The 26716-nt window shown below is 51.0% G+C and overlaps 1 protein-coding gene across 1 annotated transcript in view; it reads left to right on the forward strand.

Moving 5' to 3' along the window:
• LOC132403298 (collagen alpha-5(IV) chain-like) overlaps window positions 1–26716 on the forward strand; it is a 352062-nt gene that overhangs the window by 66685 nt on the left and 258661 nt on the right. The window contains exon 5 of the mRNA XM_059986755.1: window positions 2278–2355. Within this exon, the coding sequence (XP_059842738.1) occupies window positions 2278–2355 (78 nt within the window). The remainder of the gene's footprint in view (window positions 1–2277; window positions 2356–26716) is intronic.

Below are 26716 nucleotides of genomic sequence, written 5' to 3' on the forward strand. Positions count from 1 at the left end.
GCTACTTGACCATCCTCCCATGACTTTTGTCAGTCTAATACTGTTGTTGGCAACATCCCACTTTCCATGTAATCTTGTAATCATTGTAAAGTCATTTTAAAAGTTGCTACCTTAGATTCAGATTTATTTATCACATGTACATTGAAACACACAGTGAAATGTGCCATTTGTGGTAAAAACCAACATGGCTAAGGTTGTGCTGAACAACACACACAAAATGCAGGAGGCACTCAGCAGGCCTGGCAGCACCTATGAAAAAAATGTCCTACCGAAGGGTTTGGCTCGTAACATTGTACGAGAGAGAGAGGGGGGGGAGAGAGAGAGAGAGAGGGAGAGAGAGAGGGTGGGGGAGAGAGAGAGAGAGAGGGAGAGGGAGAGAGGGGAGGGAGGGAGAGGGGGAGAGAGGGAGAGAGAGGGAGAGAGGGAGAGAGAGAGGGGGAGGGGGAGAGAGGGGAGGGAGGGAGAGGGGGAGAGAGAGAGGGGAGAGAGGGAGAGGGGGGCAGAGGGAGAGGGGGAAGAGGGAGGGAGAGAGAGAGAGGGGGGAGAGAGAGAGAGAGAGGGAGAGAGAGGGGGAGAGAGGGGAGGGAGGGAGAGGGGGAGAGGGGAGAGGGGGAGAGGGGAGAGAGAGAGGGGGGAGAGAGGGGAGGGAGGGAGAGGGGGAGAAAGGGGAGGGAGGGAGAGGGGGCAGAGGGAGAGGGAGGCAGAGGGAGGGAGGGAGAGAGAGAGAGGGGGGAGGGAGAGACATGGGGAGGGAGAGAGAGAGAGGGGAGAGAGGGGGGAGAGGGAGAGGGGGAGAGAGAGGGGGGGGAGAGAGGGAGAGGGGGAGAGAGAGGGGGGAGGGAGGGAGAGAGAGAGAGGAGGGAGGGAGAGAGAATGGGGGAGGGAGAGAGAGGGTGGGAGGGAGGGAGAGAGAGAGAGGGGAGGGAGAGGGGGCAGAGAGGGAGAGGGGGAGAGAGAGGGGGGGGAGAGAGAGGGGGGGGAGAGAGGGAGAGGGGGAGAGAGATATCTGCAGATTTTCTCTGGTTAAGGAGACGGTGGGGGCAGCCCACAAGTTTTGCCACACACTGGGGTGGCACCGAGCTCTGCCGAACAACACAGCACAACAAGCAATGAAACAACGAGGGTGAATCAAGCCCTATTCCTCCCTCCCACTCTTGCCCATGTTTGCACCATGGCTGCGTTACATTGGCTCTGAACTGTGTTGTGCTTTGAATTTCAAAACCCTATCCTCTCGAGTTGCATAATGCCCTCAGCATTATCTCTGGCCTCTTGCACTAAAGGCCTCCAACCTCTGTGCTCTCTTGCACTAAAGGCCGCCTGGCCAGACCTGACTCTATTCATTGCAACAATAATTCTGCAATTCTCCCCAAAACCTCCTGCTGAATCTCTGCAGACTCCTAAGAAAACACGGCAGTGCCTTTACTTCCTTGGAGTCTTCAGAGAATCAGCAGCACCTCTACTTCATTAGAGCAGAGATTCAGCATGACATCAAAACCTTTGGCAAAGCTCTATAGATATGTAGTGGAGAGTGTACTGATTGCCTACGTCACGGCCTGCTATGGAAACACATCCTTGTGAATGAAAAATCCTACAAAAAGTAGAGGAAACAGCCTAGTCCATCACCTCTCCACCACTGAACGCATCAACATGAAACACTGTCATAGGAAAGCAGCATCTACCCTCCGAAGTCCTCACCAGCCAGGCCAGTCTCCTTTCTCGCTGCTGCCATCAGGTAGAAGGAACAAGAGCGGCGGGACTCACATCACTCGGTTCAAGAACTGTTACGACCCCTCGACCATCAGGCTCCTGAACAAAATGGGATAAATATACTCACTTGCCCATCGATTGAGATTTTCCCACAACCAATGATCTCACTTTCAGGACTCTAACTTGTTATTTCATGTTCTTATTATTTACTGTTATTTATCTATATTTGCTTTTGCACAGTTTAATGTTTTCTGCACTCTGGTTGATCTTTTATTGATCCTGTTATAGTTACTATTCTATAGATTTGCTGAGTACAGTACATCTGCAGGAAAATGAATCTTGGGGTTATAAGTGGTGACATAGATAATAAAATTTACTTTGAACTTCGAATTATATCCCTTTCACTGCTTAAGGTGGTTTTTAAAGCCTAGGTATTTGAATAAACTTCTGACCACTTCATCCATTATTATTCAGAGTCAACCTTGTGAAATGTGAGTGCAATCAATGTTAAGCTTATTTTTTTTGTCTGTTCCACCTTATCTGCTTCTCACCAACGATTTCCCGTTTCAGGGGTTAACTGGCTACACTGGTCCCTGTGATGGGAGAGATTGTTCAGTCTGCCAATGCTTCCCACCTAAAGGATCGCAGGTATGTGAAAAATTCTGCATGCTAAAATGCAAGTTTTTTTCTGCTACTTACTGTTGTGCGCATAACCAATAGAAACACTGCAATTATTCCCAAGATCTCACACCTATTATTATGTGCTTGCAACACTGGAGTACAGATCCAGGTAGTTCAGCTGTAGTGTGAGAGCTACGTTCCTAAGAAACTTAATGTTACAGAGGTTTCATTATAGGAGAACAGGCTGCAGCTGTCTCAGCACAGACTTAAATCAGAATCAGACTTTAATCGCCAAGTACCTGTGCACGTACAAGGAATTTACTTCCGGCAGATGTTGTCTCTCTGCTCATAACAATAATAATGATAAATATAAATGAAAATATAGATTATACATACAAGTAGTGCAATCCAAGTAATAGTTAGCCGACACAAGTAGTGCAATCCAAGAGTGTGATCTGAGCAATGTGGGTCATATAATGCAAACTGTGTTCCCGAATTATCAATCATGTTATTATAAACGTGTTATAGTAGAACAACTCATAAAGGGTTTGAGAACTTCAGCATTAAGTAACCCTTCTTTACTGATTTATCCATTCAACCTTGTTTTACTGAATTATGGCCATTTAATTGCACAAGACAAATACTGAATGTCCTTTTCCAGTATAAATAGAATGCCACCTACCTACGATAAATTGCACAGAATGGCACTTCCTCCAAGTCGCTGCTTGTTTACGGACAGTAAAAAAAGCAGAAGCAGTTTTCCACTGTTGAGACACAAGACACTGCAGTTGCTGGAATCTGGAGCAGCACACAAATTGCCTGAGGAGCTCAATGGGTCACGTAGCAACAATGGAAGGAAATGGAAAAGTTTCAGCCCAAAGGACCAGCTCTCCATTTTCCCCATAGTTGCTGCCTGAGCCACTGAGATCCTACAGTATTTTCCATTTTCCACTGTTTCTGCCTCAGACCTGGTTGTAAAATGACTTCATGTTTTCCTCACTTAAAATAACTTTCCCTTTCAAACCCACCAGTTGTGCTTGCTGCCCCAAGGGAACTAACTGAGTCTAAAGGAAGTGTTTTACCCTAACTTCTTCCATATATTAGAACAATGAAAATCTGAGGGGCGTTATTCTGGGAACATGGTCAGAGAGTTAAATTAATGTCGATGGAAGACCCAACGGAATAGAGCATAACTCTCCAACTGGGTTTTGAGTTGCAAAATAGTCCATTATAATCGTCTTTATATGAGGTGCTCATCCTCAGTTGACATTTACCTTGTCAGTGTGTAGCAAAGATCAATGAAGAGGGGCAGTCATTGTGATCTTATTTCTTAGGAGCAGTCTGCATTGACTTCCTGGAAATCCTCCCCTCTGTGTGAGAATGAAGTAAGATGATAGATACAGCTGGTGCTGGCACACCAGATGAGACCAATCACAAGGCATGGCTGACCTACCAACAAGACTAGATAACTGATATTGAAAGGGGGCTGTGGGTTTCAGGGATGGCAGGTACTGAAAATTTCTTTAAACTAGACAGCAATCTTGCCATGCATATGTGGTGAGACTGCAAAGTTCTTTAAAGTTCAAAGTACATTTATTATCCAAGTATATATACTGTATACAACTTTTAGATTACTGGCAGGCACAAAACAAAGAAACCCAGTAGAACCCATTGAAAAAGAAGACCATCAAACACCCAATGTGCAAAAAAAATAAGGGACAAATCAAGCAAGCAATAAAAAGCAAGGAAATAACATTCAGAACTAAAATTCACAAAAGTGAGTTTGCACTCACGAATCCAGACGCAGCCGATCCAGGAGCCTGTTAGTTGCAGGCCGCAGCCTCAGTTCGGCAAAGAGATGAGTGCAAGGGCACTCTCATCTCAATGTGTGGACAACTAAATCAAAAATAATCAGCATGACAGCCTAGTGCAAAAATTGCAGTGGCTAAGTCTTTAGCAACAGGTGAGGTGCCGGAAGATTGGAAGTCAGCTAATTTTGCTCCGTAGATTAAGAAAGGCTCGAAGAATAAGCTGGGAAATTATAGGCCGGTGAGCCTGACATCAGTGGTGAGTAAATTATTGGAAGATATTCCACCGGATCATGTATTTGGATAGACAGGGAGTGTTTAGGGATTGTCAACATGGCTTTGTGCGTGGTAGGTCATGTCTAAACAATATTTACAGAGTTTTTTTGGGGAAGTTTCCAGGAAAGTTGATGAAGGCAGGGCAGCGCATGTTTTCTTCATGGACCTTAGCAAGGCATTTGACAAGGTTGGCCAACAAGGTTCAGTCACTTGGCATTCAGGGATGAGGTAGTAAATTGGATTAGACATTGGCTTTGCAGGAGAATCCAGAGAGTGGTTGCCTTTCTGGCTGGAGGCCTGTGACTTGTGGTTTATTTAAACAAAAATAAAAAGCTAAGATAAAGAGGCATGAGTATTCCATGAGATCATAGCTGATCTCTTGCCTTAGCACGATTTAACCTTCTATCCCTCTGTTCCTTAACAATTAAATATACTCACCAATCGCACCTGCTCAAACCTCTTGTGCAGGAATTCTCTAATTCTCTTTAATTCAATATAGGACCGGTCTGTTTAAATTTCCCTCGTGTGACAAACCCACCATCCCATGAATTAGTCAAAGAAACCTTCATTGGCTGCAATGTCCACGAGGAGTTCTCAAAGAAAAAGTCTTTAATTTCGAAACCTAGTAAGGGGTCAGAGGTTTTGGACTGATTGGAGCACAAATATCTTCACACGGGATCTGTAACATCTTTTGAATTCTATTCCTTCCAGAAATGGTGCATACTTTATTGATCATTACTTAAGTCTACGTTCTATAGCTTTTTTATCACTTAGAGGATCTAAAGGTAAAGTGTATCAGTACACAGGATCCGACTGTATGGAACTAAAGGGAATAACTGGCCCTTTTCTATTTCTAGCATTTTATGTTAAAAGATATAATGTAAATGTAATGGTTTTGATTGCATGATCTACAAATTGTTTTATATACAACAATTTGCTGTGTTGTTTACAGATCAAAACAAATTAGCCATTAAAATTTATTTTAGAAAAAATTATAATTCAGCATGATTATTACTTAATGCATCTGCTAGATATTCTTTCTTGTTCTGAGATCAGTCACTATAGTAGACAGACAACATGTATTTAAGATGATAGAAAGCAATCAGTGTTTAACACCTAATTAGCAAAAGTATGATCGAGGTACAATAACATCCATTGTTATGTAAATTGAATTCACACCTACTACTGTGTGCACAACAATCCCTTGTAAATCAGTGTTTGTGAAACCTAGTCAAATAGAAATCATAAACTAGTTCAGTTTACATGTAATCTTTTAATGAGCACAGTGCAGTTTAAGAATAAGTACACTCGATGTACAGTACAGTATCATGTTCATGGTATAAGAGTTCTTTGTCAATCTAGTTGAAACTTACAAGTTGTCAGTTACTATCGTACTCTGATTTGGATCAAGCTGATCAGTCAGCCTTATAAAGAAACAGTGACACAGGTGGATTTTTATGCTTCTTAGCACTCTGCTGAACATCTGCCCAGCAACAAAACCGAGCAGACTGCAGCACTGACTGTATATAATTTAAAAAAAACTAACTTACTTACTTTATATTGGCAGAAAAGAAAATGGGATTTATTTTCTTGTTTTGATGATCACAATTGACTCTTGTGGAAGGTGACTAGGGACTGACAATTACAATGTTAATGTTGGTCCCTCTCTGAAAGACTTCTGGTCAAGGCAGCACCTGCATATAATGCTCCTTTGGTCGACATCTTCTGGATAGATCATGAAACCATATATTTCACCTCTATGTCTTTTAGATTTGTTTTTCGTACTGAATGTGGTTCTGGAACTGTTAGAGCCTGTGGTTTGCAGTTTGGAGATCACTTGGGCGTTCAGTGCTCTGCGGTCTCAGGGTGGATTTCAAGATGCAGAGACAGCATGTGTGAGCCTCTTGGTGAGAATGCTGCAGGACAGGTGTGAGCTGTTGTTCATCTTTGTTTCACCAATTCATGCTTCCATTAATTAAAGCAACGAGGGAAATTGAAACATCCGGGTGAATGTGGAAAGTGAGCTCTGGCTGCTTGCCTTTTGATCACTGGGGGATCGCTCTGCTACTGGAGAGGGGAGACTGCCTTTTGATCACTGGGGGATCGCTCTGCTACTGGAGAGGGGAGACTGTCTTTTGATCACTGGTGGGATCGCTCTGCTACTGGAGAGGGGAGACTGCCTTTTGATCACTGGTGGGATCACTCTGCTATTGGAGAGGGGAGACTGCCTTTTGATCACTGGGGGATCGCTCTGCTACTGGAGAGGGGAGACTGCCTTTTGATCACTGGGGGATCACTCTGCTACTGGAGAGGGGAGACTGCCTTTTGATCAGTGGGAGATCGCTCTGCTACTGGAGAGGGGAGACTGCCTTTTGATCACTGGGGGATCGCTCTGCTACTGGAGAGGGGAGACTGCCTTTTGATCACTGGTGGGATCGCTGTGCTACTGGAGAGGGGAGACTGCCTTTTGATCACTGGTGGGATCACTCTGCTACTGGAGAGGGGAGACTGCCTTTTGATCACTGGTGGGATCACTCTGCTACTGGAGAGGGGAGACTGTCTTTTGATCACTGGTGGGATCACTCTGCTACTGGAGAGGGGAGATTGTCTTTTGATCACTGGTGGGATCACTCTGCTACTGGAGAGGGGAGACTGCCTTTTGATCACTGGGGGATCACTCTGCTACTGGAGAGGGAAGACTGCCTTTTGATCACTGGGGGATCACTCTGCTACTGGAGAGGGGAGACTGCCTTTTGATCAGTGGGAGATCGCTCTGCTACTGGAGAGGGGAGACTGCCTTTTGATCACTGGGGGATCGCTCTGCTACTGGAGAGGGGAGACTGCCTTTTGATCACTGGTGGGATCGCTGTGCTACTGGAGAGGGGAGACTGCCTTTTGATCACTGGTGGGATCACTCTGCTACTGGAGAGGGGAGACTGCCATTTGATCACTGGTGGGATCACTCTGCTACTGGAGAGGGGAGACTGTCTTTTGATCACTGGTGGGATCTCTCTGCTACGGAGAGGGGAGACTGTCTTTTGATCACTGGTGGGATCGCTCTGCTACTGGAGAGGGGAGACTGTCTTTTGATCACTGGTGGGATCACTCTGCTACTGGAGAGGGGAGATTGTCTTTTGATCACTGGTGGGATCACTCTGCTACTGGAGAGGGGAGACTGCCTTTTGATCACTGGGGGATCACTCTGCTACTGGAGAGGGGAGACTGCCTTTTGATCACTGGTGGGATCGCTCTGCTACTGGAGAGGGGAGACTGCCTTTTGATCACTGGTGGGATCACTCTGCTACTGGAGAGGGGAGACTGTCTTTTGATCACTGGTGGGATCACTCTGCTACCGGAGAGGGGAGACTGTCTTTTGATCACTGGTGGGATCACTCTGCTGCTGGAGAGGGGAAACTGTCTATTGATCACTGGTGGGATCTCTCTGCTACGGAGAGGGGAGACTGTCTTTTGATCACAGGTGGGATCGCTCTGCTACTGGAGAGGGGAGACTGTCTTTTGATCACTGGTGGGATCACTCTGCTGCTGGAGAGGGGAGACTGTCTTTTGATCAGTGGGGGATCGCTCTGCTGTCGCAGAGGGGAGACTGCCTTTTGATCACTGGTGGGATCACTCTGCTGCTGGAGAGGGGAGACTGTCTTTTGATCAGTGGGGGATCGCTCTGCTATCGCAGAGGGGAGACTGCCTTTTGATCACTGGTGGGATCGTTCTGCTACTGGAGAGGGGAGACTGTCTTTTGATCACTGGTGGGATCACTCTGCTACTGGAGAGGGGAGACTACCTGTTGATCACTGGTGGGATCGCTCTGCTACTGGAGCGGGGAGACTGTCTTTTGATCACTGGTGGGATCGTTCTGCTACTGCAGAGGGGAGACTGCCTTTTGATCACTGGTGGGATCGCTCTGCTACTGGAGAGGGGAGAATGCCTTTTCATCACTGGTAGGATCGCTCTGCTACTGGAGAGGGGAGACTGTCTTTTGATCACTGGTGGGATCGTTCTGCTACTGGAGAGGGGAGACTGTCTTTTGATCACTGGTGGGATCGTTCTGCTACTGGAGAGGGGAGACTGCCTTTTGATCACTGGTGGGATCGCTCTGCTACTGGAGAGGGGAGACTGCCTTTTGATCACTGGTAGGATCGCTCCGCTACTGGAGAGGGGAGACTGTCTTTTGATCACTGGGGGATCGCTCTGTTACTGGAGAGGGGACACTGTCTTTTGATCACTGGGGGATCGCTCTGTTACTGGAGAGGGGAGACTGCCTTTTGATCACTGGTGGGTTCACTCTGCTACTGGAGAGGGGAGACTGTCTTTTGATCACTGCTGGGATCGCTCTGCTACTGGAGAGGGGAGACTGTGTTTTGATCACTGGTGGGATCGCTCTGCTACTGGAGAGGGGAGACTGCCTTTTCATCACTGGTGGGATCGCTCTGCTACTGGAGAGGGGAGACTGTCTTTTGATCACTGGTGGGATCACTCTGCTGTCGCAGAGGGGAGACTGTCTTTTGATCACTGGTGGGATCACTCTGTTAAGGAGAGGAGAGACTGCCTTTTGATCACTGGTGGGATCACTCTGCTACTGGAGAGGGGAGACTGCCTTTTGATCACTGGTGGGATCACTCTGCTACTGGAGAGGGGAGACTGTCTTTTGATCACTGCTGGGATCGCTCTGCTGTTGCAGAGGGGAGACTGCCTTTTGATCACCGGTGGGATCACTCTGCTACTGGACAGGGGAGACTGTCTTTTGATCAGTGGGGGATCGCTCTGCTGTTGCCAAGGGGAGACTGTCTTTTGATCACTGGTGGGATCGCTCTGCTACTGGAGAGGGGAGACTGTCTTTTGATCACTGGTGGGATCGCTCTGCTACTGGAGAGGGGAGACTGTCGTTTGATCACTGGTGGGATCGCTCTGCTACTGGAGAGGGGAGACTGTCTTTTGATCACTGGTGGGATCACTCTGCTGTCGCAGAGGGGAGAGTGTCTTTTGATCACTGGTGGGATCACTCTGTTAAGGAGAGGAGAGACTGCCTTTTGATCACTGGTGGGATCACTCTGTTACTGGAGACGGGAGACTGCCTTTTGATCACTGGTGGGATCACTCTGTTACTGGAGAGGGGAGACTGCCTTTTGATCACTGGGTGATCGCTCTGCTACTGGAGAGGGGAGACTGCCTTATGATCACTGAGGGATCGCTCTGCTACTGGAGAGGGGAGACTGTCTTTTGATCACTGGTAGGATCGCTCTGCTACTGGAGAGGGGAGACTGTCGTTTGATCACTGAGGGATCGATCTGCTGCTGGAGAGGGGAGACTGTCTTTTGATCACTGGGGGATCACTCTGCTACGGAGAGGGGAGACTGTCTATTGATCACTGAGGGATCGCTCTGCTACTGGAGAGGGGAGACTGTCTTTTGATCACTGGGGGATCACTCTGCTATGGAGAGGGGAGACTGTCTTTTGATCACTGGTGGGATCGCTCTGCTATCGGAGAGGGGAGACTGCCTTTTGTTCACTGGTGGGATCGCTCTGTTACTGGAGAGGGGAGACTGTCTTTTGATCACTGGTGGGATCGTTCTGCTACAGGAGAGGGGAGACTGCCTTTTGATCACTGGTGGGATCGCTCTGCTACTGGAGCGGGGAGACTGTCTTTTGATCACTGGTGGGATCGTTCTGCTACTGCAGAGGGGAGACTGCCTTTTGATCACTGGTGGGATCGCTCTGCTACTGGAGAGGGGAGAATGCCTTTTCATCACTGGTAGGATCGCTCTGCTACTGGAGAGGGGAGACTGTCTTTTGATCACTGGTGGGATCGTTCTGCTACTGGAGAGGGGAGACTGTCTTTTGATCACTGGTGGGATCGTTCTGCTACTGGAGAGGGGAGACTGCCTTTTGATCACTGGTGGGATCGCTCTGCTACTGGAGAGGGGAGACTGCCTTTTGATCACTGGTAGGATCGCTCCGCTACTGGAGAGGGGAGACTGTCTTTTGATCACTGGGGGATCGCTCTGTTACTGGAGAGGGGACACTGTCTTTTGATCACTGGGGGATCGCTCTGTTACTGGAGAGGGGAGACTGCCTTTTGATCACTGGTGGGTTCACTCTGCTACTGGAGAGGGGAGACTGTCTTTTGATCACTGCTGGGATCGCTCTGCTACTGGAGAGGGGAGACTGTGTTTTGATCACTGGTGGGATCGCTCTGCTACTGGAGAGGGGAGACTGCCTTTTGATCACTGGTGGGATCGCTCTGCTACTGGAGAGGGGAGACTGTCTTTTGATCACTGGTGGGATCACTCTGCTGTCGCAGAGGGGAGACTGTCTTTTGATCACTGGTGGGATCACTCTGTTAAGGAGAGGAGAGACTGCCTTTTGATCACTGGTGGGATCACTCTGCTACTGGAGAGGGGAGACTGCCTTTTGATCACTGGTGGGATCACTCTGCTACTGGAGAGGGGAGACTGTCTTTTGATCACTGGTGGGATCGCTCTGCTGTTGCAGAGGGGAGACTGCCTTTTGATCACCGGTGGGATCACTCTGCTACTGGACAGGGGAGACTGTCTTTTGATCAGTGGGGGATCGCTCTGCTGTTGCCAAGGGGAGACTGTCTTTTGATCACTGGTGGGATCGCTCTGCTACTGGAGAGGGGAGACTGTCTTTTGATCACTGGTGGGATCGCTCTGCTACTGGAGAGGGGAGACTTTCTTTTGATCACTGGTGGGATCGCTCTGCTACTGGAGAGGGGAGACTGTCTTTTGATCACTGGTGGGATCACTCTGCTGTCGCAGAGGGGAGAGTGTCTTTTGATCACTGGTGGGATCACTCTGTTAAGGAGAGGAGAGACTGCCTTTTGATCACTGGTGGGATCACTCTGTTACTGGAGACGGGAGACTGCCTTTTGATCACTGGTGGGATCACTCTGTTACTGGAGAGGGGAGACTGCCTTTTGATCACTGGTAGGATCGCTCTGCTACTGGAGAGGGGAGACTGCCTTATGATCACTGAGGGATCGCTCTGCTACTGGAGAGGGGAGACTGTCTTTTGATCACTGGTAGGATCGCTCTGCTACTGGAGAGGGGAGACTGTCGTTTGATCACTGAGGGATCGATCTGCTGCTGGAGAGGGGAGACTGTCTTTTGATCACTGGGGGATCACTCTGCTACGGAGAGGGGAGACTGTCTATTGATCACTGAGGGATCGCTCTGCTACTGGAGAGGGGAGACTGTCTTTTGATCACTGGGGGATCACTCTGCTATGGAGAGGGGAGACTGTCTTTTGATCACTGGTGGGATCGCTCTGCTATCGGAGAGGGGAGACTGCCTTTTGTTCACTGGTGGGATCGCTCTGTTACTGGAGAGGGGAGACTGTCTTTTGATCACTGGTGGGATCGTTCTGCTACAGGAGAGGGGAGACTGCCTTTTGATCACTGGTGGGATCGTTCTGCTACTGGAGAGGGGAGACTGTCTTTTGATCACTGGTGGGATCGCTCTGCTACTGGAGAGGGGAGACTGTCTTTTGATCACTGGTAGGATCGCTCTGCTACTGGAGAGGGGAGACTGCCTTTTGATCACTGGGGGATCGCTCTGCTACTGGAGAGGGGAGACTGCCTTTTGATCACTGGTAGGATCGCTCTGCTACTGGAGAGGGGAGACTGCCTTTTGATCACTGGGTGATCGTTCTGCTACTGGAGAGGGGAGACTGTCTTTTGATCACTGGGGGATCGCTCTGCTACTGGAGAGGGGAGACTGTCTTTTGATCACTGGGGGATCGCTCTGCTACTGGAGAGGGGAGACTGTCTTTTGATCACTGGTAGGATCGCTCTGCTATCGGCGAGGGGAGACTGCCTTTTGATCACTGGTGGGATCGCTCTGTTACTGGAGAGGGGAGACTGTCTTTTCATCACTGGTGGGATCGTTCTGCTACAGGAGAGGGGAGACTGCCTTTTGATCACTGGTGGGATCGTTCTGCTACTGGAGAGGGGAGACTGTCTTTTGATCACTGGTGGGATCGCTCTGCTACTGGAGAGCGGAGACTGTCTTTTGTTCACTGGTAGGATCGCTCTGCTACTGGAGAGGGGAGAGTGCCTTTTGATCACTGGGGGATCGCTCTGCTACTGGAGAGGGGAGACTGTCTTTTGATCACTGGGGGATCGCTCTGCTACTGGAGTGGGGAGACTGTCTTTTGATCACTGGGGGATCGCTCTGCTACTGGAGAGGGGAGACTGTCTTTTGATCACTGGTAGGGTCGCTCTGCTACTGGAGAGGGGAGACTGCCTTTTGATCACTGGGTGATCGTTCTGCTACTGGAGAGGGGAGACTGTCTTTTGATCACTGGTGGGATCGCTCTGCTACTGGAGAGGGGAGACTGTCTTTTGATCACTGGTGGGATCACTCTGCTATCGCAGAGGGGAGACTGCCTTTTGATCACTGGTGGGATCGCTCTGCTACTGGAGAGGGGAGACTCTCTTTTGATCACTGGTGGGATCGCTCTGCTACTGGAGAGGGGAGACTGTCTTTTGATCACTGGTGGGATCACTCTGCTGTCGCAGAGGGGAGACTGCCTTTTGATCACTGGTAGGATCACTCTGCTACCGGAGAGTGGAGACTGTCTTTTGATCACTGGTGGGATCACTCTGCTACTGGAGAGGGGAGACTGTCTTTTGATCACTGGTGGGATCACACTGCTGTCGCAGTGGGGAGACTCTCTTTTGATCACTGGTGGGATCGCTCTGCTACTGGAGAGGGGAGACTGTCTTTTGATCACTGGTGGGATCACTCTGCTGTCGCAGAGGGGAGACTGTCTTTTGATCACTGGTGGGATGACTCTGTTAAGGAGAGGAGAGACTGCCTTTTGATCACTGGTGGGATCACTCTGTTACTGGAGAGGGGAGACTGCCTTTTGATCACTGGTGGGATCACTCTGTTACTGGAGAGGGGAGACTGCCTTTTGATCACTGGTGGGATCACTCTGCTACTGGAGAGGGGAGACTGTCTTTTGATCAGTGGGGGATCGCTCTGCTACTGGAGAGCGGAGTCTGTCTTTTGTTCACTTGTAGGATCGCTCTGCTACTGGAGAGGGGAGACTGTCTTTTGATCACTGGTAGGATCGCTCTGCTACTGGAGAGGGAGACTGCCTTTTGATCACTGGGTGATCGTTCTGCTACTGGAGAGGGGAGACTGTCTTTTGATCACTGGTGGGATCGTTCTGCTACTGGAGAGGGGAGACTGTCTTTTGATCACTGTGGGATCGCTCTGCTACTGGAGAGCGGAGACTGTCTTTTGTTCACTGGTAGGATCGCTCTGCTACTGGAGAGGGGAGACTGCATTTTGATCACTGGGGGATCGCTCTGCTACTGGAGAGGGGAGACTGTCTTTTGATCACTGGTAGGATCGCTCTGCTACTGGAGAGGGGAGACTGCCTTTTGATCACTGGGTGATCGTTCTGCTACTGGAGAGGGGAGACTGTCTTTTGATCACTGGGGGATCGCTCTGCTACTGGAGAGGGAGACTGTCTTTGATCACTGGGGATCGCTCTGCTACTGGAGAGGGGAGACTGTCTTTTGATCACTGGTAGGGTCGCTCTGCTACTGGAGAGGGAGACTGCCTTTTGATCACTGGGTGATCGTTCTGCTACTGGAGAGGGGAGACTGTCTTTTGATCACTGGTGGATCGCTCTGCTACTGGAGAGGGGAGACTCTCTTTTGATCACTGGGGATCGCTCTGCTACTGGACAGGGGAGACTGTCTTTTGATCAGTGGGGATCGCTCTGCTGTTGCCAAGGGGACACTGCCTTTTGATCACTGGTGGGATCGCTCTGCTACTGGAGAGGGGAGACTGCCTTTTGATCACTGGTGGGATCGTTCTTCTACTGGAGAGGGGAGACTGCCTTTTGATCACTGGTGGGATCGCTCTGCTACTGAGAGGGGAGACTGCCTTTTGATCACTGGTGGGGTCGCTCTGCTACTGGAGAGGGGAGACTGTCTTTTGATCACTGGTGGGATCGCTCTGCTACTGGAGAGGGGAGACTGTCTTTTGATCACTGGTGGGATCACTCTGTTAAGGAGAGGAGAGACTGCCTTTTGATCACTGGTGGGATCACTCTGTTACTGGAGACGGAGACTGCCTTTTGATCACTGGTGGGATCACTCTGTTACTGGAGAGGGAGACTTCCTTTTGATCACTGGTAGGATCGCTCTGCTACTGGAGAGGGGAGACTGCCTTATGATCACTGAGGGATCGCTCTGTTACTGGAGAGGGGAGACTGTCTTTTGATCACTGGTAGGATCGCTCTGCTACTGGAGAGGGGAGACTGTCGTTTGATCACTGGTGGGATCACTCTGCTGCTAGAGAGGGGAGACTGTCTTTTGATCACTAGTGGGATCGCTTTGCTACTGGAGAGGGGAGACTGTCTTTTGATCACTGAGGGATCGCTCTGCTGCTGGAGAGGGGGAGACTGTCTATTGATCACTGAGGGATCGCTCTGCTACTGGAGAGGGAGACTGCCTTTTGATCACTGGTGGGATCGCTCTGTTACTGGAGAGGGGAGACTGTCTTTTGATCACTGGTGGGATCGTTCTGCTACAGGAGAGGGGAGACTGCCTTTTGATCACTGGTGGGATCGTTCTGCTACTGGAGAGGGGAGACTGCCTTTTGCTCACTGGGTGATCGTACTGCTACTGGAGAGGGGAGACTGTCTTTTGATCACTGGGGGATCGCTCTGCTACTGGAGAGGGGAGACTGCCTTTGATCACTGGTGGGATCACTCTGTTACTGGAGAGGGAGACTGCCTTTGATCACTGGTGGATCACTCTGCTACTGGAGAGGGGAGACTGTCTTTTGATCAGTGGGGATCGCTCTGCTACTGGAGAGCGGAGTCTGTCTTTTGTTCACTGGTAGGATCGCTCTGCTACTGGAGAGGGGAGACTGTCTTTTGATCACTGGTAGGATCGCTCTGCTACTGGAGAGGGGAGACTGCCTTTTGATCACTGGGTGATCGTTCTGCTACTGGAGAGGGGAGACTGTCTTTTGATCACTGGTGGGATCGTTCTGCTACTGGAGAGGGGAGACTGTCTTTTGATCACTGGTGGGATCGCTCTGCTACTGGAGAGCGGAGACTGTCTTTTGTTCACTGGTAGGATCGCTCTGCTACTGGAGAGGGGAGACTGCCTTTTGATCACTGGGGATCGCTCTGCTACTGGAGAGGGGAGACTGTCTTTTGATCACTGGTAGGATCGCTCTGCTACTGGAGAGGGGAGACTGCCGTTTGATCACTGGGTGATCGTTCTGCTACTGGAGAGGGGAGACTGTCTTTTGATCACTGGGGATCGCTCTGCTACTGGAGAGGGGAGACTGTCTTTTGATCACTGGGTGATCGCTCTGCTACTGGAGAGGGAGACTGTCTTTTGATCACTGGTAGGGTCGCTCTGCTACTGGAGAGGGGAGACTGCCTTTTGATCACTGGGTGATCGTTCTGCTACTGGAGAGGGGAGACTGTCTTTTGATCACTGGTGGGATCGCTCTGCTACTGGAGAGGGGAGACTCTCTTTTGATCACTGGTAGGATCGCTCTGCTACTGGAGAGGGGAGACTGCCTTTTGATCACTGGTGGGATCGCTCTGCTACTGGAGAGGGGAGACTGCCTTTTGATCACTGGGTGGGATCGTTCTCTACTGGAGAGGGGAGACTGCCTTTGATCACTGGTGGGATCGCTGTGCTACTGAGAGGGAGACTGCCTTTTGATCACTGGTGGGGTCGCTCTGCTACTGGAGAGGGGAGACTGTCTTTTGATCACTGGTGGGATCGCTCTGCTACTGGAGAGGGGAGACTGTCTTTTGATCACTGGTGGGATCACTCTGTTAAGGAGAGGAGAGACTGCCTTTTGATCACTGGTGGGATCACTCTGTTACTGGAGACGGGAGACTGCCTTTTGATCACTGGTGGGATCACTCTGTTACTGGAGAGGGGAGACTTCCTTTTGATCACTGGTAGGATCGCTCTGCTACTGGAGAGGGGAGACTGCCTTATGATCACTGAGGGATCGCTCTGTTACTGGAGAGGGGAGACTGTCTTTTGATCACTGGTAGGATCGCTCTGCTACTGGAGAGGGGAGACTGTCGTTTGATCACTGGTGGGATCACTCTGCTGCTAGAGAGGGGAGACTGTCTTTTGATCACTAGTGGGATCGCTTTGCTACTGGAGAGGGGAGACTGTCTTTTGATCACTGAGGGATCGCTCTGCTGCTGGAGAGGGGAGACTGTCTATTGATCACTGAGGGATCGCTCTGCTACTGGAGAGGGGAGACTGCCTTTTGATCACTGGTGGGATCGCTCTGTTACTGGAGAGGGGAGACTGTCTTTTGATCACTGGTGGGATCGTTCTGCTACAGGAGAGGGGAGACTGCCTTTTGATCACTGGTGGGATCGTTCTGCTACTGGAGAGGGGAGACTGCCTTTTGCTCACTGGGTGATCGTACTGCTACTGGAGAGGGGAGACTGTCTTTTGATCACTGGGGGATCGCTCTGCTACTGGAGAGGGGAGACTGTCTTTTGATCACTGGGGGATCGCTCTGCTACTGGAGAGGGGAGACTGTCTTTTGATCACTGGTAGGATCGCTCTGCTATCGGAGAGGGGAGACTGCCTTTTGATCACTGGTGGGATCGCTCTGTTACTGGAGAGGGGAGACTGTCTTTTTATCACTGGTGGGATCGTTCTGCTACAGGAGAGGGGAGACTGCCTTTTGATCACTGGTGGGATCGTTCTGCTACAGGAGAGGGGAGACTGCCTTTTGATCACTGGTGGGATCGTTCTGCTACTGGAGAGGGGAGACTGTCTTTTGATCACTGGTGGGATCGCTCTGCTACTGGAGAGCGGAGACTGTCTTTTGTTCACTGGTAGGATGGCTCTGCTACTGGAGAGGGGAGACTGCCTTTTGATCACTGGGGGATCGCTCTGCTACTGGAGAGGGGAGACTGTCTTTTGATCACTGGTAGGATCGCTCTGCTACTGGAGAGGGGAGACTGCCTTTTGATCACTGGGTGATCGTTCTGCTACTGGAGAGGGTAGACTGTCTTTTGATCACTGGGGGATCGCTCTGCTACTGGAGAGGGGAGACTGTCTTTTGATCACTGGGGGATCGCTCTGCTACTGGAGAGGGGAGACTGTCTTTTGATCACTGGGGATCACTCTGCTACTGGACAGGGGAGACTGTCTTTTGATCAGTGGGGGATCGCTCTGCTGTTGCCAAGGGGACACTGCCTTTTGATCACTGGTGGGATCGCTCTGCTACTTGAGAGGGGAGACTGCCTTTTGATCACTGGTGGGATCGTTCTGCTACTGGAGAGGGGAGACTGCCTTTTTATCACTGGTGGAATCACTCTGTTAAGGAGAGGAGAGACTGCCCTTTGATCACTGGTGGGATCACTCTGTTACTGGAGAGGGGAGACTGCCTTTTGATCACTGGTGGGATCGCTCTGCTACTGGAGAGGGGAGACTGCCTTTTGATCACTGGTGGGGTCGCTCTGCTACTGGAGAGGGGAGACTGTCTTTTGATCACTGGTGGGATCGCTCTGCTACTGGAGAGGGGAGACTGTCTTTTGATCACTGGTGGGATCACCCTGTTAAGGAGAGGAGAGACTGCCTTTTGATCACTGGTGGGATCACTCTGTTACTGGAGACGGGAGAATGCCTTTTGATCACTGGTGGGATCACTCTGTTACTGGAGAGGGGAGACTTCCTTTTGATCACTGGTAGGATCGCTCTGCTACTGGAGAGGGGAGACTGCCTTATGATCACTGAGGGATCGCTCTGTTACTGGAGAGGGGAGACTGTCTTTTGATCACTGGTAGGATCGCTCTGCTACTGGAGAGGGGAGACTGTCGTTTGATCACTGGTGGGATCACTCTGCTGCTAGAGAGGGGAGACTGTCTTTTGATCACTAGTGGGATCGCTTTGCTACTGGAGAGGGGAGACTGTCTTTTGATCACTGAGGGATCGCTCTGCTGCTGGAGAGGGGAGACTGTCTTTTGATCACTGGGGGATCACTCTGCTACGGAGAGGGGAGACTGTCTATTGATCACTGAGGGATCGCTCTGCTACTGGAGAGGGGAGACTGTCTTTTGATCACTGGGGGATCACTCTGCTATGGAGAGGGGAGACTGTCTTTTGATCACTGGTGGGATCGCTCTGCTATGGAGAGGGGAGACTGTCTTTTGATCACTGGTGGGATCGCTCTGCTATCGGAGAGGGGAGACTACCTTTTGATCACTGGGTGATCGTACTGCTACTGGAGAGGGGAGACTGTCTTTTGATCACTGGGGGATCGCTCTGCTACTGGAGAGGGGAGACTGTCTTTTGATCACTGGGGGATCGCTCTGCTACTGGAGAGTGCAGACTGTCTTTTGATCACTGGTAGGATTGCTCTGCTATCGGAGAGGGGAGACTGCCTTTTGATCACTGGTGGGATCGCTCTGTTACTGGAGAGGGGAGACTGTCTTTTTATCACTGGTGGGATCGTTCTGCTACAGGAGAGGGGAGACTGCCTTTTAATCACTGGTGGGATCGTTCTGCTACTGGAGAGGGGAGACTGTCTTTTGATCACTGGTGGGATCGCTCTGCTACTGGAGACGGGAGACTGTCTTTTGATCACTGGTGGGATCACTCTGCTACTGGAGAGGGGAGACTGCCTTTTGATCACTGGTGGGATCACTCTGCTACTGGAGAGGGGAGACTGTCTTTTGATCAGTGGGGGATCGCTCTGCTACTGGAGAGCGGAGTCTGTCTTTTGTTCACTGGTAGGATCGCTCTGCTACTGGAGAGGGGAGACTGTCTTTTGATCACTGGTAGGATCGCTCTGCTACTGGAGAGGGGAGACTGCCTTTTGATCACTGGGTGATCGTTCTGCTACTGGAGAGGGGAGACTGTCTTTTGATCACTGGTGGGATCGTTCTGCTACTGGAGAGGGGAGACTGTCTTTTGATCACTGGTGGGATCGCTCTGCTACTGGAGAGCGGAGACTGTCTTTTGTTCACTGGTAGGATCGCTCTGCTACTGGAGAGGGGAGACTGCATTTTGATCACTGGGGGATCGCTCTGCTACTGGAGAGGGGAGACTGTCTTTTGATCACTGGTAGGATCGCTCTGCTACTGGAGAGGGGAGACTGCCTTTTGATCACTGGGTGATCGTTCTGCTACTGGAGAGGGGAGACTGTCTTTTGATCACTGGGGGATCGCTCTGCTACTGGAGAGGGGAGACTGTCTTTTGATCACTGGGGGATCGCTCTGCTACTGGAGAGGGGAGACTGTCTTTTGATCACTGGTAGGGTCGCTCTGCTACTGGAGAGGGGAGACTGCCTTTTGATCACTGGGTGATCGTTCTGCTACTGGAGAGGGGAGACTGTCTTTTGATCACTGGTGGGATCACTCTGCTACTGGAGAGGGGAGACTCTCTTTTGATCACTGGTGGCATCGCTCTGCTACTGGACAGGGGAGACTGTCTTTTGATCAGTGGGGGATCGCTCTGCTGTTGCCAAGGGGACACTGCCTTTTGATCACTGGTGGGATCGCTCTGCTACTGGAGAGGGGAGACTGCCTTTTGATCACTGGTGGGATCGTTCTTCTACTGGAGAGGGGAGACTGCCTTTTGATCACTGGTGGGATCGCTCTGCTACTGGAGAGGGGAGACTGCCTTTTGATCACTGGTGGGGTCGCTCTGCTACTGGAGAGGGGAGACTGTCTTTTGATCACTGGTGGGATCGCTCTGCTACTGGAGAGGGGAGACTGTCTTTTGATCACTGGTGGGATCACTCTGTTAAGGAGAGGAGAGACTGCCTTTTGATCACTGGTGGGATCACTCTGTTACTGGAGACGGGAGACTGCCTTTTGATCACTGGTGGGATCACTCTGTTACTGGAGAGGGGAGACTTCCTTTTGATCACTGGTAGGATCGCTCTGCTACTGGAGAGGGGAGACTGCCTTATGATCACTGAGGGATCGCTCTGTTACTGGAGAGGGGAGACTGTCTTTTGATCACTGGTAGGATCGCTCTGCTACTGGAGAGGGGAGACTGTCGTTTGATCACTGGTGGGATCACTCTGCTGCTAGAGAGGGGAGACTGTCTTTTGATCACTAGTGGGATCGCTTTGCTACTGGAGAGGGGAGACTGTCTTTTGATCACTGAGGGATCGCTCTGCTGCTGGAGAGGGGAGACTGTCTATTGATCACTGAGGGATCGCTCTGCTACTGGAGAGGGGAGACTGCCTTTTGATCACTGGTGGGATCGCTCTGTTACTGGAGAGGGGAGACTGTCTTTTGATCACTGGTGGGATCGTTCTGCTACAGGAGAGGGGAGACTGCCTTTTGATCACTGGTGGGATCGTTCTGCTACTGGAGAGGGGAGACTGCCTTTTGCTCACTGGGTGATCGTACTGCTACTGGAGAGGGGAGACTGTCTTTTGATCACTGGGGGATCGCTCTGCTACTGGAGAGGGGAGACTGCCTTTTGATCACTGGTGGGATCACTCTGTTACTGGAGAGGGGAGACTGCCTTTTGATCACTGGTGGGATCACTCTGCTACTGGAGAGGGGAGACTGTCTTTTGATCAGTGGGGGATCGCTCTGCTACTGGAGAGCGGAGTCTGTCTTTTGTTCACTGGTAGGATCGCTCTGCTACTGGAGAGGGGAGACTGTCTTTTGATCACTGGTAGGATCGCTCTGCTACTGGAGAGGGGAGACTGCCTTTTGATCACTGGGTGATCGTTCTGCTACTGGAGAGGGGAGACTGTCTTTTGATCACTGGTGGGATCGTTCTGCTACTGGAGAGGGGAGACTGTCTTTTGATCACTGGTGGGATCGCTCTGCTACTGGAGAGCGGAGACTGTCTTTTGTTCACTGGTAGGATCGCTCTGCTACTGGAGAGGGGAGACTGCCTTTTGATCACTGGGGGATCGCTCTGCTACTGGAGAGGGGAGACTGTCTTTTGATCACTGGTAGGATCGCTCTGCTACTGGAGAGGGGAGACTGCCTTTTGATCACTGGGTGATCGTTCTGCTACTGGAGAGGGGAGACTGTCTTTTGATCACTGGGGGATCGCTCTGCTACTGGAGAGGGGAGACTGTCTTTTGATCACTGGGTGATCGCTCTGCTACTGGAGAGGGGAGACTGTCTTTTGATCACTGGTAGGGTCGCTCTGCTACTGGAGAGGGGAGACTGTCTTTTGATCACTGGTGGCATCGCTCTGCTACTGGAGAGGGGAGACTGCCTTTTGATCACTGGTGGGATCGTTCTTCTACTGGAGAGGGGAGACTGCCTTTTGATCACTGGTGGGATCGCTGTGCTACTGGAGAGGGGAGACTGCCTTTTGATCACTGGTGGGGTCGCTCTGCTACTGGAGAGGGGAGACTGTCTTTTGATCACTGGTGGGATCGCTCTGCTACTGGAGAGGGGAGACTGTCTTTTGATCACTGGTGGGATCACTCTGTTAAGGAGAGGAGAGACTGCCTTTTGATCACTGGTGGGATCACTCTGTTACTGGAGACGGGAGACTGCCTTTTGATCACTGGTGGGATCACTCTGTTACTGGAGAGGGGAGACTTCCTTTTGATCACTGGTAGGATCGCTCTGCTACTGGAGAGGGGAGACTGCCTTATGATCACTGAGGGATCGCTCTGTTACTGGAGAGGGGAGACTGTCTTTTGATCACTGGTAGGATCGCTCTGCTACTGGAGAGGGGAGACTGTCGTTTGATCACTGGTGGGATCACTCTGCTGCTAGAGAGGGGAGACTGTCTTTTGATCACTAGTGGGATCGCTTTGCTACTGGAGAGGGGAGACTGTCTTTTGATCACTGAGGGATCGCTCTGCTGCTGGAGAGGGGAGACTGTCTATTGATCACTGAGGGATCGCTCTGCTACTGGAGAGGGGAAACTGCCTTTTGATCACTGGTGGGATCGCTCTGTTACTGGAGAGGGGAGACTGTCTTTTGATCACTGGTGGGATCGTTCTGCTACAGGAGAGGGGAGACTGCCTTTTGATCACTGGTGGGATCGTTCTGCTACTGGAGACGGGAGACTGCCTTTTGCTCACTGGGTGATCGTACTGCTACTGGAGAGGGGAGACTGTCTTTTGATCACTGGGGGATCGCTCTGCTACTGGAGAGGGGAGACTGTCTTTTGATCACTGGGGGATCGCTCTGCTACTGGAGAGGGGAGACTGTCTTTTGATCACTGGTAGGATCGCTCTGCTATCGGAGAGGGGAGACTGCCTTTTGATCACTGGTGGGATCGCTCTGTTACTGGAGAGGGGAGACTGTCTTTTTATCACTGGTGGGATCGTTCTGCTACAGGAGAGGGGAGACTGCCTTTTGATCACTGGTGGGATCGTTCTGCTACAGGAGAGGGGAGACTGCCTTTTGATCACTGGTGGGATCGTTCTGCTACTGGAGAGGGGAGACTGTCTTTTGATCACTGGTGGGATCGCTCTGCTACTGGAGAGCGGAGACTGTCTTTTGTTCACTGGTAGGATGGCTCTGCTACTGGAGAGGGGAGACTGCCTTTTGATCACTGGGGGATCGCTCTGCTACTGGAGAGGGGAGACTGTCTTTTGATCACTGGTAGGATCGCTCTGCTACTGGAGAGGGGAGACTGCCTTTTGATCACTGGGTGATCGTTCTGCTACTGGAGAGGGTAGACTGTCTTTTGATCACTGGGGGATCGCTCTGCTACTGGAGAGGGGAGACTGTCTTTTGATCACTGGGGGATCGCTCTGCTACTGGAGAGGGGAGACTGTCTTTTGATCACTGGGGGATCACTCTGCTACTGGACAGGGGAGACTGTCTTTTGATCAGTGGGGGATCGCTCTGCTGTTGCCAAGGGGACACTGCCTTTTGATCACTGGTGGGATCGCTCTGCTACTTGAGAGGGGAGACTGCCTTTTGATCACTGGTGGGATCGTTCTGCTACTGGAGAGGGGAGACTGCCTTTTTATCACTGGTGGAATCACTCTGTTAAGGAGAGGAGAGACTGCCCTTTGATCACTGGTGGGATCACTCTGTTACTGGAGAGGGGAGACTGCCTTTTGATCACTGGTGGGAACGCTCTGCTACTGGAGAGGGGAGACTGCCTTTTGATCACTGGTGGGGTCGCTCTGCTACTGGAGAGGGGAGACTGTCTTTTGATCACTGGTGGGATCGCTCTGCTACTGGAGAGGGGAGACTGTCTTTTGATCACTGGTGGGATCACCCTGTTAAGGAGAGGAGAGACTGCCTTTTGATCACTGGTGGGATCACTCTGTTACTGGAGACGGGAGAATGCCTTTTGATCACTGGTGGGATCACTCTGTTACTGGAGAGGGGAGACTTCCTTTTGATCACTGGTAGGATCGCTCTGCTACTGGAGAGGGGAGACTGCCTTATGATCACTGAGGGATCGCTCTGTTACTGGAGAGGGGAGACTGTCTTTTGATCACTGGTAGGATCGCTCTGCTACTGGAGAGGGGAGACTGTCGTTTGATCACTGGTGGGATCACTCTGCTGCTAGAGAGGGGAGACTGTCTTTTGATCACTAGTGGGATCGCTTTGCTACTGGAGAGGGGAGACTGTCTTTTGATCACTGAGGGATCGCTCTGCTGCTGGAGAGGGGAGACTGTCTTTTGATCACTGGGGGATCACTCTGCTACGGAGAGGGGAGACTGTCTATTGATCACTGAGGGATCGCTCTGCTACTGGAGAGGGGAGACTGTCTTTTGATCACTGGGGGATCACTCTGCTATGGAGAGGGGAGACTGTCTTTTGATCACTGGTGGGATCGCTCTGCTATGGAGAGGGGAGACTGTCTTTTGATCACTGGTGGGATCGCTCTGCTATCGGAGAGGGGAGACTACCTTTTGATCACTGGGTGATCGTACTGCTACTGGAGAGGGGAGACTGTCTTTTGATCACTGGGGGATCGCTCTGCTACTGGAGAGGGGAGACTGTCTTTTGATCACTGGGGGATCGCTCTGCTACTGGAGAGTGGAGACTGTCTTTTGATCACTGGTAGGATTGCTCTGCTATCGGAGAGGGGAGACTGCCTTTTGATCACTGGTGGGATCGCTCTGTTACTGGAGAGGGGAGACTGTCTTTTTATCACTGGTGGGATCGTTCTGCTACAGGAGAGGGGAGACTGCCTTTTAATCACTGGTGGGATCGTTCTGCTACTGGAGAGGGGAGACTGTCTTTTGATCACTGGTGGGATCGCTCTGCTACTGGAGAGCGGAGACTGTCTTTTGTTCACTGGTAGGATCGCTCTGCTACTGGAGAGGGGAGACTGCCTTTTGATCACTGGGGGATCGCTCTGCTACTGGAGACGGGAGACTGTCTTTTGATCACTGGTAGGATCGCTCTGCTATTGGAGAGGGGAGACTGCCTTTTGATCACTGGGTGATCGTTCTGCTACTGGAGAGGGTAGACTGTCTTTTGATCACTGGGGGATCGCTCTGCTACTGGAGAGGGGAGACTGTCTTTTGATCACTGGGGGATCGCTCTGTTACTGGAGAGGGGAGACTGTCTTTTGATCACTGGTAGGATCGCTCTGCTACTGGAGAGGGGAGACTGTCGTTTGATCACTGGTGGGATCACTCTGCTGCTAGAGAGGGGAGACTGTCTTTTGATCACTAGTGGGATCGCTTTGCTACTGGAGAGGGGAGACTGTCTTTTGATCACTGAGGGATCGCTCTGCTGCTGGAGAGGGGAGACTGTCTATTGATCACTGAGGGATCGCTCTGCTACTGGAGAGGGGAGACTGCCTTTTGATCACTGGTGGGATCGCTCTGTTACTGGAGAGGGGAGACTGTCTTTTGATCACTGGTGGGATCGTTCTGCTACAGGAGAGGGGAGACTGCCTTTTGATCACTGGTGGGATCGTTCTGCTACTGGAGAGGGGAGACTGCCTTTTGCTCACTGGGTGATCGTACTGCTACTGGAGAGGGGAGACTGTCTTTTGATCACTGGGGGATCGCTCTGCTACTGGAGAGGGGAGACTGCCTTTTGATCACTGGTGGGATCACTCTGTTACTGGAGAGGGGAGACTGCCTTTTGATCACTGGTGGGATCACTCTGCTACTGGAGAGGGGAGACTGTCTTTTGATCAGTGGGGGATCGCTCTGCTACTGGAGAGCGGAGTCTGTCTTTTGTTCACTGGTAGGATCGCTCTGCTACTGGAGAGGGGAGACTGTCTTTTGATCACTGGTAGGATCGCTCTGCTACTGGAGAGGGGAGACTGCCTTTTGATCACTGGGTGATCGTTCTGCTACTGGAGAGGGGAGACTGTCTTTTGATCACTGGTGGGATCGTTCTGCTACTGGAGAGAGGAGACTGTCTTTTGATCACTGGTGGGATCGCTCTGCTACTGGAGAGCGGAGACTGTCTTTTGTTCACTGGTAGGATCGCTCTGCTACTGGAGAGGGGAGACTGCCTTTTGATCACTGGGGGATCGCTCTGCTACTGGAGAGGGGAGACTGTCTTTTGATCACTGGTAGGATCGCTCTGCTACTGGAGAGGGGAGACTGCCTTTTGATCACTGGGTGATCGTTCTGCTACTGGAGAGGGGAGACTGTCTTTTGATCACTGGGGGATCGCTCTGCTACTGGAGAGGGGAGACTGTCTTTTGATCACTGGGTGATCGCTCTGCTACTGGAGAGGGGAGACTGTCTTTTGATCACTGGTAGGGTCGCTCTGCTACTGGAGAGGGGAGACTGCCTTTTGATCACTGGGTGATCGTTCTGCTACTGGAGAGGGGAGACTGTCTTTTGATCACTGGTGGGATCGCTCTGCTACTGGAGAGGGGAGACTGTCTTTTGATCACTGGTGGCATCGCTCTGCTACTGGACAGGGGAGACTGTCTTTTGATCAGTGGGGGATCGCTCTGCTGTTGCCAAGGGGACACTGCCTTTTGATCACTGGTGGGATCGCTCTGCTACTGGAGAGGGGAGACTGCCTTTTGATCACTGGTGGGATCGTTCTTCTACTGGAGAGGGGAGACTGCCTTTTGATCACTGGTGGGATCGCTGTGCTACTGGAGAGGGGAGACTGCCTTTTGATCACTGGTGGGATCGCTCTGCTACTGGAGACGGGAGACTGTCTTTTGATCACTGGTGGGATCGCTCTGCTACTGGAGAGGGGAGACTGTCTTTTGATCACTGGTGGGATCACTCTGTTAAGGAGAGGAGAGACTGCCTTTTGATCACTGGTGGGATCACTCTGTTACAGGAGACGGGAGACTGCCTTTTGATCACTGGTGGGATCACTCTGTTACTGGAGAGGGGAGACTTCCT

Source organism: Hypanus sabinus, chromosome 2 (assembly GCF_030144855.1).
Source record: "Hypanus sabinus isolate sHypSab1 chromosome 2, sHypSab1.hap1, whole genome shotgun sequence".
In the NCBI taxonomy this organism is placed as follows: domain Eukaryota; kingdom Metazoa; phylum Chordata; class Chondrichthyes; order Myliobatiformes; family Dasyatidae; genus Hypanus; species Hypanus sabinus.